This window comes from Apus apus, chromosome 12, assembly GCF_020740795.1.
Source record: "Apus apus isolate bApuApu2 chromosome 12, bApuApu2.pri.cur, whole genome shotgun sequence".
In the NCBI taxonomy this organism is placed as follows: Eukaryota; Metazoa; Chordata; class Aves; order Apodiformes; family Apodidae; genus Apus; species Apus apus.
The window spans coordinates 3719327-3736433 of record NC_067293.1 but is presented as its reverse complement, the minus strand read 5'-3'; the positions used below and the strand labels follow the sequence as shown (position 1 = coordinate 3736433).

Genomic DNA, 17107 nt, shown 5'->3' with positions numbered 1-17107 from the left:
CCAGGTCCTGTGCTGAAGGCTCCAGAACTGGAGGCAGCACTGCAGGAGGGGTCTTGCCAGAGCAGAGGGGCAGAATCACCTCCCTTGACCTACTGGACGTGTTTCTTTCGATGCAGCTCAGGATAAGGTTGGCCTGAGCTGCAAGCACACTTACATATGTATTTGGGTTCCTCAGGTGGTCACGAACCTGATCTGCTCTTACAGTGGGAGGGACTTTGATCCTTCAGTCTCTACCTTGAGGTCTCTGCATTCAGGAGGTGTGGTTGCCAGTGAAGACTAAGGCAAAAAAATTGTTGAGTACCTCAGCCTTCTTGTCTGTCGTTGCCTCACCCAGCACAAACCCCAGCCCTGAACTTGGTAAAGTGAACTTCTCCTCTTCACGTGAATCACAGAATTATCAAGGTTGGAAAAGACCTTCAAGATCATCAAGTCCAACCATCTGCCCTACAGCCCCCAACCACTAAACCATCTCCCTCAGCACTATGTCCACCTGTTTGTTGAACAAGTCCAGGGGTGGTGGCTCCACCGCCTCCCTGGGCAGCCTGTTCCAAGGCCTCACCACTCTTTCTGTGAAGAAATTTTTCCCGATATCCAATCTGAAGCTCCCCTGTTGTGACTTGACCCCATGAGCATTAACATTGACTTTTCATATCAGCATTCAAGATGGGAGCATTGCCCAGGAATGAAAGCATTTATTCTTGTATAATAAAGTCCCTCTATTTCTGTATAAAGCCCACCTGTAATGAAAACCCTTGTTCACAAAAAAACAGCAAGAAAGTCAATTAGTGCCCTCCACTTTATAATTTAAAGCCTATCAAAAGTTGGGGTGTCCCATCCCCTCAGAAAATACCATGTGTGGCAGACAAGTGCCAGCAGGATGACCTTGCGGGGGAGAGTGGAGGTCCTGGGAGCCATGCTGGTACTGGCCAACCTGCACTTGTCTTCACTTGCCAGCTCAGGTGGCACTGTGCAGTCCAGCAGGTCCCCTGGGTGGGCAAAATGAAGAGCTGTGGTGTTGTGAGGGCCCAGGAAGGCACAGTGCAGCCCTCTGATCGCTCCCCGGTGCGTTGCTGTCCACCTCCAGAACCAAAGCATCTTGCAGTCGCATTTCCAGGGGTTTTGGGATAAAAACACGTACTTCAGTTTCGGCAGGTCGGCGAACAAACGGATGGGGAGGGAGCTGAGGTTGTTCTTGCTCAGGTGAAGGAAGTGCAGCTTGTTTATGTACAAGAAAGCCGAGTCTGAGATCGAGGAGATCTGGTTGTTGTTCAGGTACAAGTTTCTCAAGTTCAGCAGATGTCTGAAGGTGCAGCCGACAGCAGTGATTCTGTTGGCTTCAAGGTGCATGGTCTTGAGCTGGATCAACCCGTCAAAAAGCTGATTAGGCAAATCAGCAATGAAGTTGTGTCCTAAATTTAACATGCCCAATCTGAGAAGCTTTGTAAACGCACCGTCTTGAATGATCCATATCCGATTCTTCCTGAGATTCAGATCATACAGGGTTTCCAGGTCCTTCAAGGAATCTCTGCCGATGGCTTCTATGTGGTTGCCCTCCAGTGACAGCCTTGTGAGACTGGAGAGATTCCTAAAGGCTTGTGGGACGTACCGCATGTTATTGGAGGCTAAATCAAGTGTTTCTAAAGAAGGCAGGTGTGAAAATAGAAGTGGGTGTATTTCGAAGATATTGCAGTGGGACAAATCCAGGCTGATGAGGTTTATTAGTCCTTTGAACGTGTTTGCGTGCAGGTAGGTGAGGCGTGAGTTCCTGCTGAGGTGCAGCTCTCGCAGCTTGCTGAGAGCATGGAAGGTCCCCGGGGACAGGAAAGTCAGGTTGTTTCCATCTAGCCAGAGGCTGTGGAGGAAAGTCAGGTTTCTGAAGGTGGTGGTGGTCAGACTCCGCAAATGGTTATTTGAGAGGTTTAGAGAGATGGTGGATGCTGCTATTTCTCCAGGGAGGGCTCTCAGCCCGGCTCTGGTACAGTAGGTGATCTCTTCAGGTGCACATTTGCACATGCTTGGGCACGAATCAGAGAGATTCAGATTCAGTCCAGCCTTGGCTGCACAAGTAAATACAAATATAACAAGAAAGAACATGACCAGCCACAAGTCAGCTGCTGCATCTAATACCAGGTGGACAGTAGAGAAGGCAAGAAAAAGAGCATGTACCTTTTCGATAGGTGGACCCACGAGCATGGCGGTGTTGGTTGGGCTGTGCTTGTAGTGCACAGTGAGAATGAATGAGCTGGTTCCTCCTGCTGCAGCCCAGCAGGGATCAAGTCTTTAGCAGACAGAAGCCGATTAAGTGCCGCCCTGCTGGAAAGAGCATTACTGGGAGGCAGGGAGGTTTCTCAGCTGAGCATCATGCTCTGACAGTGGTTTTTCCCACCTCCTGTCCTCTGCAAACAGCAGCAGGTAACAGACTCCCCTCAGGATCTGTCTGGGAGAGGCTCCTCTCCTGGGTTGCTCACAGTTCTCAGGATCTGCTTTAAAAAGCCAGTTTTGGGGGTGGATATTTGTACTTTTCTCTAGTTATCGCTTCAGAAAAGGCAACTGAGAGCAGCTCTGCCATGGGGTTGTTAAGTGGGGAGCTCTGCCCCTGGTGTGGCTGCACGGGCTGGCAGATGCCTTGGGCTCAGGCCAGGATCCCCATGTCAAGGAAAGCAGAGCTGCTGCTGAGCCCTGAGCACAGCCCTGATGATGGCTGTTCATCCTCTGTGGAAAAACAGGAGACTCAGGAGGCTGAGAGCCAGGAAGGTGCAGAGGAGTGCTGAGGTCTGGTGAAGCCTCTTCTGGGGATAAGCCCTGAGCCATCTACGAGTGATAAAAGACGATCCCCATGAGCAGAGCACCCCGAGGGCAAGCTGCCCTTTCCAGAGCCCTGCCTGTCTCCAGCAGCTCTGAAGGTGCCACTGAGCAGTTAGAGCTCAGCTTGGGTCCCTAAAAGCCCATGTCCTTGGGCCCCTTCCTGGTTTTATCCTATATTCAGAGTGCAAAGGAAAAGTGGGACTGGGGGGGGGGGCTGCTGGATGCGCCTGGGATCAGCAGTCTGCAGGTTGATTATTTTGCATACAATGCCAAAAGGACTAGACCAGGACCTTGCAGCTCATGGGCCAACAGAGCAACCAGTGATATGGTTGCTGCTTTTTTTCCTTCTCACTCTTAATTTTTCTTTGCCCCCCTCACTTCTCTCTGCTGGAGTTCTCATGTTTTTGCTGTGCTTGAAGCACCTTCTCTTAGCCCTCTCCCTTCAGGTACATTTCCTCTCTCTTAATTTCTTGGTCTGTCTCAGCTTTTTTGTCTTTCATCTTTTACAGATGTGGGTTTACTTTCTCTCTGCTGCTCAGCCAGCTCTGTCCAGACAGTGGCTAAAAACTCAGATAGATTATATGCCCAACAGTAAGTGAATTAGACAAATTTGCAGATCCACTGGTTTCTCTGCAGAATAGGTTTCCTGTGCTGTTAAATCCCTGGGTTGGTTTCAGCTAGTTCTGTTTTCTTAACATTATTTTCTTTCAACAACAAACCCCCAAAGAACAGCTTCTCCTCCCTGGAAGCTTGGCTGGGATGGTTGTGTTGTGTAATGGAGACTACCTTCCAGCTGTAAACAACATCATTTATTTAGTTAGACAGGCTTTGCTGCAATGTTGCTTGGGGCCAAACTGGTCTTCACTCTGAGAGCAGCAGTGACAGCACCTTTCCAAGCTGCTTGTCCTGGGAGCTCCAGAGGAAGGGGGAAACATGCACTGCTCACCCCACCCAGATGCTCACATTTGGAGCCGTGCTGAAGGTTTTGGTGGGTGAATCTTTGTTTTTGGCTCATCTGGGGCTGGTCCTTCAAGGACATCTCTTTGGAGGCGTTTCCTGCAGCTGAGATCACCACAGCTTCTCTTATCTCCTGCTGCAGCACAGCTATAAATATCCATTGCTCCATGACTTTGCCTCTGCACCCTTGTGAAGGAGACAGGTTTCTGCTGGTCTCTGTGCAGGATGAGTGAGCTGCTGTGTCTGCCAGGAATGGTCTCAGCTCTAGTTGAAGTTTCATGGTTCAGGCTGAAGAAGAGGGATTGCTTGCTCTGGTGTCCTTGTTATTTGTCGTAGGCTTTTTTTTCCAGTTGGAATTCCAGTGCTGTTGCCGTGTTCTAGCCCTTATTTAAGTCCAGTGGTTGCTCTGATTCTCCCTGATTTCATATTGGAAACTTTCAGAGACCAAAAGCATGCAGCTCTCAGAGCTCAGTGCTGCCAGATGTCACTTAACTGGACTAAAACATAGTGATGAAACAGGACCACACAGCTGCAGAATGTCTTCTTGCTTCAGACCCTGTAGGCCCAAGGAAGCCCATAGGTACCAAAACAAGCAGATTTTTACACCTTGTCACGAGTTTGGCAATTCCAGGTGCTCCCTGTAATCATTCCATCATGCGCTGGAGGTGGCAGCTACCTTGCCAGGATTTTGGCTCTGGCTGCTGCCTGGGCCACACCTACTGATGGCAGCTCTGGTGACAGCTGCCCTTGGAGTGGAAGCAATGCAGTGGTGTGCCACCACTCACCACCACGGAGGGCTAAACCTTTGCTGGGGGCTGTGTGTTGACCCAAGATGCTGATGGCAGGTGTCTCCTGTGTGTGCTGCAGTGCCCCCTTAGCAAGAAGCAGCCCTGGGGCTTAGCCTGCCCTGCCTCAGCTTCCTGAGCACCATCACTGCAGGCAGCAGCAGCCATCACATCGGATGCTGCAGAGACAAGGTAAAGACATGGTCCTTGAGAAGAACAATCCACATAACTTCTCTCTAGCTGCTCTTTTAAACAAATAGTTTCCCACTATGATCTGTTCAATTATGAGCATTCAGCTCCTGGGCTGTTTTTACCAGGCTCAGCTCTTTGTGCTCTACATGCAGGGATTTTAGTTGTCTTGCTCCACCTCCCTAGGAGGGTTTTCTGGAGTGCATCATGTGTTTTGGCTGAGGTGGCTCATCCTTCTGGCTAGAATGGAAAGGCTGACCCACTGCAGGTCTTCTGTTAAAATGTATTCCACCCACTGCATGACCATGATTGTGTTTTGTCTTCAGTCACTGATTTATCTGACACTTGGGATTTATAGTCCATCACACCCACTTCAGAAATTGTTTGCAGTTGATGTCAAGAGCCTTGCCTGAAGCTGTAGATTTTAAGGAGCCCTGTCCTCTTTGCAGAATTGAGGTTTGATACAAGCAGTCCAAACATCTACTCTGGAATGGCTTTGCTGGTCTAATGAGTTAAAACAGCCAGGTTTGCTTTCTGTAAACTTTCTGGTGGGCAAAGGTGAGGTGAGCAGAATCACTTGATAGCTTAAAAAGGAAGATTAAATGAGTTGGAATACAAAAATGTCAAAAATATTCGGACTTCCCCAAAGCTTTAGCTAGCTGGTGAACTCTCATGTGTGGATGAGGCTTGTGGAGCCTGGTCTGGTGTCAGACGTCCCTGCTCATGTAGAGAGGTTGGAACCTGATGATCTTTAAGGTCCCTTCCAACCCAAACCATTCTGTGATTCTGCTGCTTGTCACAGCAACTGTTCTGGGAGAAGTGAGCAGGAGAAAATTACATGACAAGTGGTTTGTGATGCCAGCTGCGTGTGGGTTCCCGTTGCGATCTGGCTGAGCAGGTCTCCCCTGCTGAACTGCTCCAGACGTGATGTTCTTCAGACATAGCAGCACCAGGGGGATTTTAGGCTCTATCCTGATTGTGGGCAAGCCCTGGTGGTTTCTCTGTATCTGAGGCCATGGCTGGAAGCTGTGCTGCCCTCAGGAAGGGAGCTCTGGCCAGGTCGTGCTGCCTGCAGCAAGGCCAGACGTGCTGCTGTGCTCCCCCCGCGAGCGGCGCTGCCAGCGCCCGTGGGCACCCGCTGCCCTTCATAGCAAGGGGTGTTTTCAAAGTCACTGAAGTGCTTCTTTGCTTTACTGCTTTTAGTAACTTGTAAAACGCTTACGGCCAATTGTCGGAGCAAACAATCTCGCAAAGGATCATTTCAGTCTTGGCAGTGCTATCTGCTGGACTCAAACATCTCGTAAAAGAAATGCTTTGGAAAAGTTGTCTACACACTGGAGGTACAAGAGGCATCCTTGTGCTCTTCAAACTGCTTCTACCACACCCTAGATACTGAACTACTTAAAAAACTGTCTTCTTCCAGCAGTTAAGTGGGACCAGAGGTCTCTGCTACTGAACTCTGATGGGTCCTGGCTGGCTGGCCCTTGTGTTCACCACTGTGCTGCTGCAAAGTGGAAATGCAAGGCTTCTCCCAGGCCTGCTCAGTGCTTCCACATGAAATCCTGGCTCCAGGAGGGAAAGTGAAGCACTGACCAAGGTCTTCCCTTTAAAATTGCCAGTAATTCCTCCTCCTAGCCAAAACAATTTGTTTGCAGAACACCCACAGTCAGAACTGTTGATGCTTTAGAGGTATGTGAGACAATGTTTAGACCCAGCAGGCCAAGGAAAGACCCATGGATGGTAGATGCAAGAAGGACTCAGTGCCTCAGCCATCATAAATTTTCAACTGGTCACTGCTCACAACTGCTCTCCACCCTAAGGCCCCAAAAAGAATGCAAGAAAGCAGCCTTCTCTGCAGGAGTGCTCTGCAGCTGGGGAAGGATGAGGTAGATACTCCAATCCTGCAAGACTGAGCAATTAATCCCTAAAGAAACCCTTAAACAAACAAATGCAGGGAGGAGGAATACATAGAAAAGTTTATGGAGTGCTAGGAGAACCCAGCTGCCAGGAGAATGGTTTCAGTCCATGTGTGCAAAAGTCCTCTTGTTTGGCATGATGGAGATCATTGTTCTCCTGGCAGTGTGTGGGTGGTGGGTCCCCAGCTTCTGCCACCAGCACCACACAGTCAGGTCATCCTGCTGTAAATCAGCACCAAAGGGGTCAGAGCAGCACTGGCTTACGTGGGTTACACATCCTGGGGAGCACAGTTATGGGAGATTTTTTTCCCCTCTTGCTTTCTCCAAAAGGAGCAAATGAAGCCCATGAATACAGTCTGCATCTGGATCCTAAGTTTCTTTGAGGATCTGGCAGGCTGGCAAGGTTTGACCTCAGGAGCTGGCTCTGGCAGGTCTGCTGGTGCAGTTGGGTACACGGCCTGTCCAGAACATTCCATCCCTCTCAGCAGCAGTTCCCTGCAAAAAAACAAGACCTAGGACTTAGGGTGGATGAATAATTTTTTATTTTTAATTTGTATAGTTTATCAAAAGTTGCTATTTTTAGTTAAATCTTGACTTTTTCAGTCCCCAAGCTGTCATGAATGTTACTGTTGCCTTTACAAATTTTCTTTTCTTTTTTTTTTTCTATGTTTTTTTTTTTTAATGGACATTTCAGTGGTTCCAGGGTCTCTCCCCACCTCTGCCTTTTCCATGACAAGCTCAAATGAGTGGGAAAAGGAAGAGGAAGGGATGCCTGAAAATCAGACTGAACATTTCTGGAATGTGTGAAGGTATGCACTGGGGAGTTTCATATATATCTAGAGATAACAAAGCTGTGCTGACATGGATGTTTTCTAACTCTGGCTGTGACATGCAGTGCTTCACCCTTTGGGACAAACGAGGTCTCCCATCCTGTGCAGTGATTTGCTACTACCCTCCTCAAGGTACCTGTGATGTTAGGGCCTATTTTTGGTTTATCTGCTCTCAGCATGTACTTTCTTTGGGCTATTTCAGCTTTCTTTCCCTTCCAGCGTTTGCCCTAAGTACAGGCACTGGGTGCACTGGCAACCTGACGGTCCTGACCACTGACTACTTTGTCATTGTGTCCAGAAAGCCATAAATCAGCTGCACAGTGATAAATGGAAATGCTGTGTGGGATTCCCCTTCTTCAAATAACCCAGTCTCCTTTTGCACAGAAAATTCCAAAAGCTGGACTCTTCGTATGAGGCAGATAAAGCCAAAAGCTGCCAAGGACTACTCTCCTTGCCTTGACAAGTAGTGCTGTCCTCCAGGAGGTGCATCAATTTACTGATCAGCTTTTCCAGCACCCTCTGCAGCTGTTTCTGGGTCGAAGAAACAGCTGGGCAGAAAAGGGAGCTTGTTCCCCACAGCCTGCTCAGCCTTTGATTCCTCTGAAGATGCTGGTAAAAGGCTATTTTCCCTGTTTCATTTCTCTTCTGGTTCACCTCACTGTAAGCAGAGCTGGTTATGGAGCCTCTGATGCCTGTTGCCTCTGGTGTGCTACCAGGTCCAAGAGCAAGGGCAGGCACCAGGATTCCCCCAAGCCACCACAACTGGATACCCACCCACACTGCAAGGCTGCAGTGTTCAAAGGTGTTTAAAGAATGGGATGAGCTTGAGTCTGGCCCTGGCTGGTGATGAGCTGGGGCAAAGGGACATGTCACTGACAGGGACTTCTGTGGTTGCTTTCCACGTGACATGTGCAGCAATGCCTGGAGAGCACAGCACACATGTCCACAGTAGATGGGCCACTGCTGCAGAGGACATCACGCTCATGATATCAGGGCAAAATATTGAAGGAGATGCTTATTTTGGCCTTGTGTTTATCCCCCAGCAGCCCTCTTGCAGCTTCTTCCATGGAGCCGAGACTGGGGCCAGGTGGACCACCAGGAAGAAGCAGATGTAAGAACTCAGTTCTGTGTGAGTGGGAAGTAGCTGTGAGCCTGCAGCCTCGTCACCTGCTTGCTTTGGTCCTGTGCTACCCCAGTGCAGACTCAGAGCCTCTGCTCTGCCACGTGGATTTGTCCAGCTGCCCCCCTCAGTTCCAGCAGTGTCCCCCCACAGGGACTTGAGCAGTGGCTTTCCCCTCCTGCTGATGGGGAGTCAGGATCAGCCCCCTCACACAGGCAATACTGGTGTGAATGCTGGGATGTTCCTCCAGTCTCTGTCTGTGTGTGTTCACGTTGTGGTCAGTCCTGCCAGGACTAACAGCCTATTCTCCTCTCAAATGTGTTAGCAAGTGCTGGGGCTCCAGGGAGTGCATGGGAATACCCCTGCCCTCAGGGATCCATGGATCCTTTCACAAAGGATCACCTGGGGGACAGAAGAGGGTTGCATGTGGGTGTATCCTCCTGGCCCAAGAGCTGCAGGAGAAAACCCACAGAGATATTTGTGTGGATTTCCTTTTTCTTTCTCTCTTTTTTTTTTTCTTTTTTTTTTTTCTTGTCATCTTGTTCCTCTCTCCTGATTTACTGCATGTGCTCACGTGGCCTTGGAAAGGGGGGCTCTCCAACTGCTTTGCTTCCAAAAGGAAAAGAAGCTGGCAGGCTTTCGGATTTCAGCTCTTGAGTTATGTAGGTTAAGGTCTCCCAGTGGGAAAACGGATGATATGAGAGAGCAGATCGCTGGGGGTGATACTTGCTGGAAGGAGAAGAGGAGAAAGGAGCATGTAATTCTAGAGCTGCCTCCAGACGAGTGTGAGATTTGAGAGGTATGTTTTCTATCTGCTGTTAGAACATGCTTTCCATTGATTTGATTCAGCTTGTCCTAAAATGTCTCATTGTGTCTTAAGTAATAGTAGGAATGACTAGTTTGGAGGCAGCTTCTAAGCCACCAGTTGTTCATGTGCAGAGGGGGGAGCTTGTTTGTCAATGAAACCTTGTTCTCAGTAATGGAGCTAAAATTAAGTGTGGTGTGGTCCCTCTGTTAGGAGTAAGTCAGACACCTAATGCTTGGTGACTAGTTCTGAGATTTCAGCTTCTGTAGGTTAAAGTGAGGGGTTCAGGACACAAGAGCTTAGGGTGAAATGGAGCCCCAGACCCTCTCCTGAATCTTTGTCATCCTGTTTGGTTACAGAATGTGGGCTTGTGATCAAGTATTTGGGAATTTAAACACCAGTACTCTGCAGAAATGTGCAGTAACATTCTCTTATTAATTTATAGTCTTTGAGACAATACAATGAAACTTAATTTTTTGTCAGTATGTTCAGAGTAGCATGTTGCATATTTTGCATGGAGCAAATGCTAAGCTACACCAAACTGTTAATACAGAAAAATCTGTTTGAAATGATCAGTTGCCTTCTGCTGATTGAGAGATCATTACCCAACTCCATTGTCTTGGTCAACATTTCTGTTATTATTAGGGCAAGAATTATTAGGGCTTGAGAATTCTGAAGTGCCTGACTGATTCTACAAGGAATTAATAAAAAAAGAATTGTCTCTTTCTATTATGCAAAAGAAAATATTTGGGTATGAGATAATTTTTATTGCCTATAAAGTCTCAAAGTTTGAAAAATGTCCTGCTAAGGGTGAAGACTTGAGCTGATGGACTGGAACAAAGACATAACTGTCAAGAAAGTCTCCTGTTTTAGCTGGTTTGTATCTACATTTTCCCTCTGCTGAAACCCAGTCCTGGTCTTTCTAAATGCTTTGCAAATACTAGTTAAATCCAATGCCTGCAAGGACTGAGCACTTGACTGTCTGTTGCTGGTTTCTACATTGAAAATATTTATTTTACACTTGATTAAAAGCTGTCGTGAGGGCAGGAAATGCAGAGTTGCTTTGAGAAGGAATCTGACAGTAAATGACATTTTGCAAAAACCCTTCAAGGTCTTTGTATCCAGCCCAATGAATTAAACAAAAAGGCAAAGCTTGCTTTCCTCATAGCCTTGTTAAAAGGCTGCTTTCAGGCCTGTGAAGTCTCAGGAGACCTTCAGGGGTGAAGTACCTGATCCCCACTGGCAAGTGCTGCCTTTCTACATTATTTTAACTGTGCAGAGTGCTGGAAATAGTAGGAGAAAGCTGAGAAAAGGATCACAAGGAGCTTCAGTGCTGCCTTTGGGCACAGAAGTTCCCTGAATATCTCCAGCTCCTGAGTCAATAATCTTTCTGCTCTGCTGGCCACAGAAAGCACCGTCTGTAATCACAGATAAAACCCAGCTGCTTGCTTCTTTGCCAGGCTAATTAAAAAGTGCTGTGACCTCACTAAGGCTAATTGTGTCCTGTCAGTGGGACAGAGGAAAGGAGTCCAGCAGGGTTGCCTGGTAATTCAGCACTCAGCTTACTGACAGAATTTTAAATGGTTTTTACTCTACGGTGACTGTGATTCCAGAGCTAAGGTGGCTGCAGAGTGCACATCTAACACACAGTTTCTGATTTGCAGGTGAGCAAGATGATAGAAAAGTGCTGCTAGCACATGAAGTTCCTGCAGAACCTCCCTTTCCACCAGCACCACCATGCAGAGCAACTACTCCCTGCTTGTCACCACCAGAGAAACTCTCCAAGTCCTCTACACAGCACTGACAAACTCATCAGCTGCATTGCACCCACCCCCTCCCTGCCCACTCACCTCTTCAGATTATCATTTCTCACTAATTCCAGCAATCTTCTCTGTGGTTTTTGTTCTGGGCTTGGTTGGCAACAGCGTGGTGGTTTTGGTGCTTTCTTGTCACAGTGGCCCCAAAACGGTGGCTAATATCTACATTTTCAACCTGGCCGTGGCGGATTTGCTGTGCCTTGCCACCCTGCCCTTCTGGGCTACCTACTACTCGCAGGGGTACAACTGGCTCTTTGGGTCTCTCATGTGCAAAATCTCCAGCTCTGTCCTGTGCTTGAACATGTTTGCAAGTATATTTTTCATCACCTGCATGAGCGTGGACCGGTACCACGCTATTGTCCATCCTCTTCGCTCTCAAAGAAGAACTTCACAACAAGCTTATTTTATAGCAGTGGTTGTGTGGGGCCTTGCCTGTTTGTCCTCCCTCCCCACTTTTTATTTTCGTGAAGCTCACTATGTTGAAAGCTTGGGGGTCAATGCTTGCATTATGGCCTTTCCTCATGAGAGTTATGAAAAATGGTCTGTGGCAACAGCCTTCCTGAAAAATGCACTCGGCTTCTTCATCCCCTTGACAGTCATCACCACGTGCTACATCTGGATCAGGAGGCACTTGCTCAAAGCACAGAAGTTTGGGAAAACCAAGCAGAAGAGGGACAAAGTCCTAAAGCTAGTGGCTGCTGTTGTTGTGGCCTTCTTAATTTCCTGGTTCCCATTCCACATCCTGACATTTTTGGATGCCTTGGCTCACATGAACATCATTAACAACTGCGGCGTGACCGGGCTCATCGACACAGCTCTGCCATTTGGCATCTGCTTGGCATTCACCAACAGCTGCACCAACCCTTTGCTGTACTGCTTCATTGGGAACCAGTTCCAGGAGAAACTCCATCGCTTGTTCAAGCGACGAGTTCACCAGTTCAACAGCCGTGGAGAGAACTCTTCTTTGAGGAAAGGGAGCTGCTTCAGAGATGCTGAGACCCCCGTGGGCAGGGAAGAGGGGCCTGAGTCCTTGCTGTAGGCACTGGGGCACGAGGTGGGGTGATGGCAGTGCAGCTGGCTGTCCCTGCAGTGGGGACACTCCTCTCTCCCCTTCCCTTTGTGTTGTGCCCACCCATTTGCTGTTTGGAGAAGCTGCTTTTCTCATACATGTGGATTGTATTCTTCCTTCTGCACTGAGCACTTTGCAGAGAGGGAAGATTCTGGCAAATAAATATATCGATGACATTTTAAATATCAGCTTGTGCATGTCTGAGGTCACATGAGTGTTTAATGTGGCACAAAAATACAATAGATACCAAAGGACCGTTGCACCTTAGCTACAATCGTGTAGGTGCTGAGGATTCTACCCTAAACTGATCTTCTAAAAGAGATTCTCACTAGAGAATATGTAAACAAACCAGTGCAGGTGTTTCTGTACCTATCTGCAAGAAAATATTTTGACCTTTATTTTGTGTGTACATATAGATAAAATTTTTTAAAAATAGATTACTAGAGGTGTCATATGTAAAATGCAACAAAAATACCTCCTGGTGGCTGAGGCCTGGGACCCTGAGAACAGGTGGAGATGTGGTCCTGCAAGCTGCTGGAGGCAGGAGAGTGTTCCTGGGGAAAAGTACAACCACATGCATCTTTTTATATCTTTCTCCTAGCAGATGACAGCTTTGCAGGGCAGATGGTCCTTTGCTTTGGTTCAGTGTAGTCATTCCTCACAGTAACACCCCAGGAACTGAACACACCATGTCCCACTGCTCCATGGGCAGGCAGGGTCCCACACGCTGCCCAGCAGCCTTTGGGCAAGGACTTGCTGATTGTCTAGAATTTGCATTTTAAATGTTGTTTACTGCTGTAATTTTGAGGTAGTATGTACAGAAAGCCAAAGTCACTGTCTTGGCACCCAGAAGCAAAACTGTGGTGTGACTCCAAAGACTTAAATCTCAGTATGGGAGTTTACTCACTTGTAAATAAAAGAAAAGGGGGGTGGGGGGGATGGGAGTATTTGACAAATATTTTGAGGTCACTTTTGATGGTTATGTGGAATTTTCCTTTCCAAAGGGATCTTGGGCTTTTCAGAAAGGGTGGGGTTTGATATGCTCAATCTAAAAGAGGGATCTATTAGCACTTTCTCAATTGCCAGCAGGTTGTTCCCAGGCTGGGTGACCCAGGGTAACTGAAAGATCACTAGCTTCAGGGAACTCTTGCTGACAGGGTATTCTTGAGGTTTGCCTTGGCAGTTTTGTGTCAGAAATTATACTTGTCAGGTGGGTAACCAGGAGGCTGGCCCCCCTGGAAGTCCCAGCACTGGCTGGTGCCTGGATGCCATGGGAACCTGGTGCAGGAACTGTCCTTTACTGTTAGGGTGGGTGTAAGTTTCTTTACTGGTGCCCATGAAAATGGGATAATTCAAGGAATATGCCAGTCTCAGAGGGGTGCCAGATGAAAAGTTTGTGCAGAACTTGGCAAAATGGGGGCTTGATCACAAATAACCACTTCTCCCTGTCCTGGTCTGGTGTTCTGTAGTGGATATGTAGCTGGAGAGATGCTTGTCCCAGAAAGCGGAAGAACAGCTAATGTGCCTTCCTTGGGATGTTTTTTTTGTTGTTGAAAATGTTCTGAGGAACTGATAATGTCTGGGGTGTTGGGGATTTGTAGAAGGAAAAACTGTGACTTGCTTAGTGGGGAGCACAACACAGTCAAGCTACAGCAAAACATCATGCTAAGAAAATTACCAGGTGTTCAAAGCAGCCAAGGTCAGAGGAGTAATAAGAGGTTGTGGAGGCTTTTTACCTTTGCTGCAATACAGGTCAGTCAAGAACATGACTGTGCCATTAACTGGCATCTTCGTAGTCTCAAAACAAAAGCTGAGCTCCCACATCTGCCCCCAGCAGCACCAGAGCTTCAGCTGTGCCCATCCTGAGCAAAGCCCAGACTGCACGTTCCCTGCACCTCAGTTCGGACCTGCTCAAAAGGAAGAGTTTTTAACATGTTTTATGTCTTCGGCCTGTTGTGCAGACCTATCCAGACAGGGAAATCCTACAGGAATCTGAAATCTGGCTTCAGTTGCATTTACACCTGTGAGAGGCTGGAGAAGATGGGGGCAAAGCTTTCCCCAGGAGAGAGCAGCAACACAGCGTCTCCCACTGCTGCAGCTGGAGGGCAGGAATTCCTGAGCCCTTGCTGGGCCTGAGGCAGCTGCTCAGTGGTACCCTCCTAGAAACAGGGAACCAAAAAGAGTATTAAATGGGAGGCAAAACTGAGAGGGGAGGAAAATCCCTTCCTTCAAAAAAAAAGACTACCTTGAAGGTCATATTCTGCAAGAGTGACAAACCAGGTGACCCCATGAGCTTGGCAATGTGACATTACTGCCTGCCAGGTCTGTCTTGTCCCTCTAACAGGTCATGAACCTGAGCAGCATGGTTAAACAAACATCCAAAACCTCTGTCTGCAGAGGAACCTGAGATGAAAGTGGGGGAGGTGCTGACTCTAGGGGTTTGCTTTATTTTTAGAGCAAATTGAATAATGGTGAGCTCTACGAGTTGCTTCCATCGTCCTCAGGTTTCTCATGGGATTTTTCAGATATTTTTGATGGGAAACGTGGGGGGTTTTGTGGTTTCAGCATGCTGTGTTTATCACTTCAGGATTTTCCACAAAGGAATGCAGATAAAAATTTAAGCAGTTTTTTTCCTTGCAAACTTAAAGGCTACTTTTTTTTTTTTTCCACTTTCAGGAGAACATTTCCTTTCAGGAAAGCCCACCCAAGGCAGGAGCCCTGCAGCCCTTTGGCAGAGTGCACAGGCCTGGGAGCCCACCCCAACCAGCCTTGTCATCCTGTAACCCCCAGACCTGACCATGAGATTGTGCCTGAGAGAGATACACCCAATTTTGACAGGGACATTGGGAACGTGTGTGGTTGCTCAGCTTCTTGCTCTGTCTGCAAGTGCAGGGATCTTCATTTCTGAGCAGCAGATGGATTTTGGCTGGGGCTGCACCCCCTTTGCCCTGGTGCAGTTGGTGGCAGCAGAGAGGAAAGCCTGTGGTGAAAGAGGTGGAAATACTGATGGATTTGGAGTCAAAGCTGAGAGTGGCAGCAGGGCTTTATTTATTTTTTTTGGACAAGGGAATGTCCTGGAGCACTTCTGGGCCTGTCAGTGAGTCTTTCTCCAAAGAGGGATGGAAAATGGTTTCCTACGAGGGTCAGTTGGTCTCTGCCATGTTTGTGCAGCAAATCCTCTTTGCAGCTTCCTTTTCTATCTGTAGTTGATCACTCGGAGCTTAAATGAATTGCAGAAGGAGTCTCAGCCCAAACTGAGCATCCTGAGCTGACTTGAATACACAACTTCAATATTTGAAGCAGAGAAAGTCACTGGCATTTGTTAACGTGAGCTAGTGCTGGGTGGTGAGCTAAATGCTTTGTTTATGCAAGATATACAGTAAGAAATGTTTGGTACAGCATGTTCTCCCTGAGAAATCAACACAGCCTGAGCCTGTGCTGGCAGTCACACAGCACACTTGTCCCATTCCTCAGACCAGATTTTGGGCAGGAATATCATCTTGCCACCCTGCAGCCTGATGCCATGACTTGGCTGCTCTTCACAACACATGCCCTTGTCCTGGCAGAAAGACAATGAGGTGCCATGGAGCAACTGCTCATGCTTCCCCAAGAAAATGAGGATCTCTGGATACTGCATGTGAGTGGTCCTGGCAGGAAACCTGAAGTGTGGGGGTTGAGACAGTCTGGCAGCCTTTCCTCCATGCTGGCAGATTTGTTGCTGTCTTCTCAAATCTCCTTCCCTTGGAGGAAAATTACTGCTGTTATTGGGAAGGGCTGGTCCATTCAGCAAGGTCCTGGGATGTGCCTTCCTCACATCTGCCTGTTGCGGGATCCAGCTGGATGCAGCAGAGAGGGGCATGTGGCTCTGGCCCATGGAATCTGCCAGGAAGGGTTTGAGAGTGTCCAAGGGCTTTGTTGGACCACTAACCTGTCCACAGAAGGAGCCCAGGGCTGCTGTCTTCAACATCACATATCTCCTGGTCTGGGCACGGTGGTCAGCCTGTTGCCTTGCTGTTTGGCAGAGCATCCAGTGAGGCACCTGGCCAAGAGCCAACCATCCCTTCCCCCCTGCTTGCTGGGTTTCATCTGAGTCAAAAGAGGAAAGAAAGAATTTGAGAAACCCAGAGTGAAACCAGAGATTTGCTCATGGGAAACAGCAGGTTTGTATATGTGTGTTTTTAAAGGGAAGTAACACCTCAGATGACAGGCAGCTAAAATGAAACAGAGGATGAGACTGGCTCTAGAAATCAGACTCATAACAAATGCAAGAAGCCTTTCCCACAGGAAGGAAAATGGCATCATCATTAAATGCATCTAGACAGAGATTTATTTGGTATATTGTCACAGTTTAATGCTGGGCTGGCAATTAAATGACTGATAGCTGCCCTCTACTAACCCCTCTCCCCAGAAAGGGAAGGGAGAGAGGCTGATGGCTTGGAAATTAAACTGCACGGCTTTAATGGAGCAGTAGTGATGAAAAGGGAAGTAATGGAATATATACAAATATGTACAAACATAACACAAACCCACTATCACTGTCCCCCCCAGTAACACTCACATCACCACCAAAGCTGCAGGGCAGCCTTGAAAAAGTCCCAGACTTGGCTTGTGGAGTCAGTGGCAGACGGAGCTAGATGCAGGAATGCAGAGATGCAGGAATGCACAGATTGGGATCAGAGGCAGACAAAGATGGAATCCTCCCAGGACACCAGTCATGGACAAAGAGAGCTTGGCCTTCCTGATCCCTCAGATTTATACCAGGTAAGATATGTATGGGATGGAATACTTCGTTTGGTCAGTTTTGGTCACCTTTC

General features: G+C 47.9%; 2 protein-coding genes across 2 annotated transcripts; one reads left to right on the top strand and one right to left on the bottom strand.

Moving 5' to 3' along the window:
- Nucleotides 1–804: 804 nt before the first annotated feature.
- LOC127389759 (nyctalopin-like) lies at nt 805–2094 on the bottom strand. The gene has a single exon (XM_051630576.1). The coding sequence runs from the start codon at nt 2092–2094 to the stop codon at nt 805–807; it is 1290 nt and encodes a 429-aa protein (XP_051486536.1).
- Nucleotides 2095–9121: 7027 nt separating this feature from the next.
- On the top strand, nt 9122–12476 carry AGTR2 (angiotensin II receptor type 2). Its single transcript, XM_051630604.1, has 2 exons — nt 9122–9401; nt 11072–12476. The coding sequence occupies exon 2, from the start codon at nt 11145–11147 to the stop codon at nt 12261–12263; it is 1119 nt and encodes a 372-aa protein (XP_051486564.1). The 5' UTR covers nt 9122–9401; nt 11072–11144; the 3' UTR covers nt 12264–12476.
- Nucleotides 12477–17107: the final 4631 nt, after the last annotated feature.

Bases quoted from the DNA above. Each gene is read 5' to 3' on its own strand.
- AGTR2 (XM_051630604.1), top strand. From the start codon at position 11,145: ATGCAGAGCAACTACTCCCTGCTTGTCACCACCAGAGAAACTCTCCAA.
- LOC127389759 (XM_051630576.1), bottom strand. From the start codon at position 2,094: ATGTTCTTTCTTGTTATATTTGTATTTACTTGTGCAGCCAAGGCTGGA.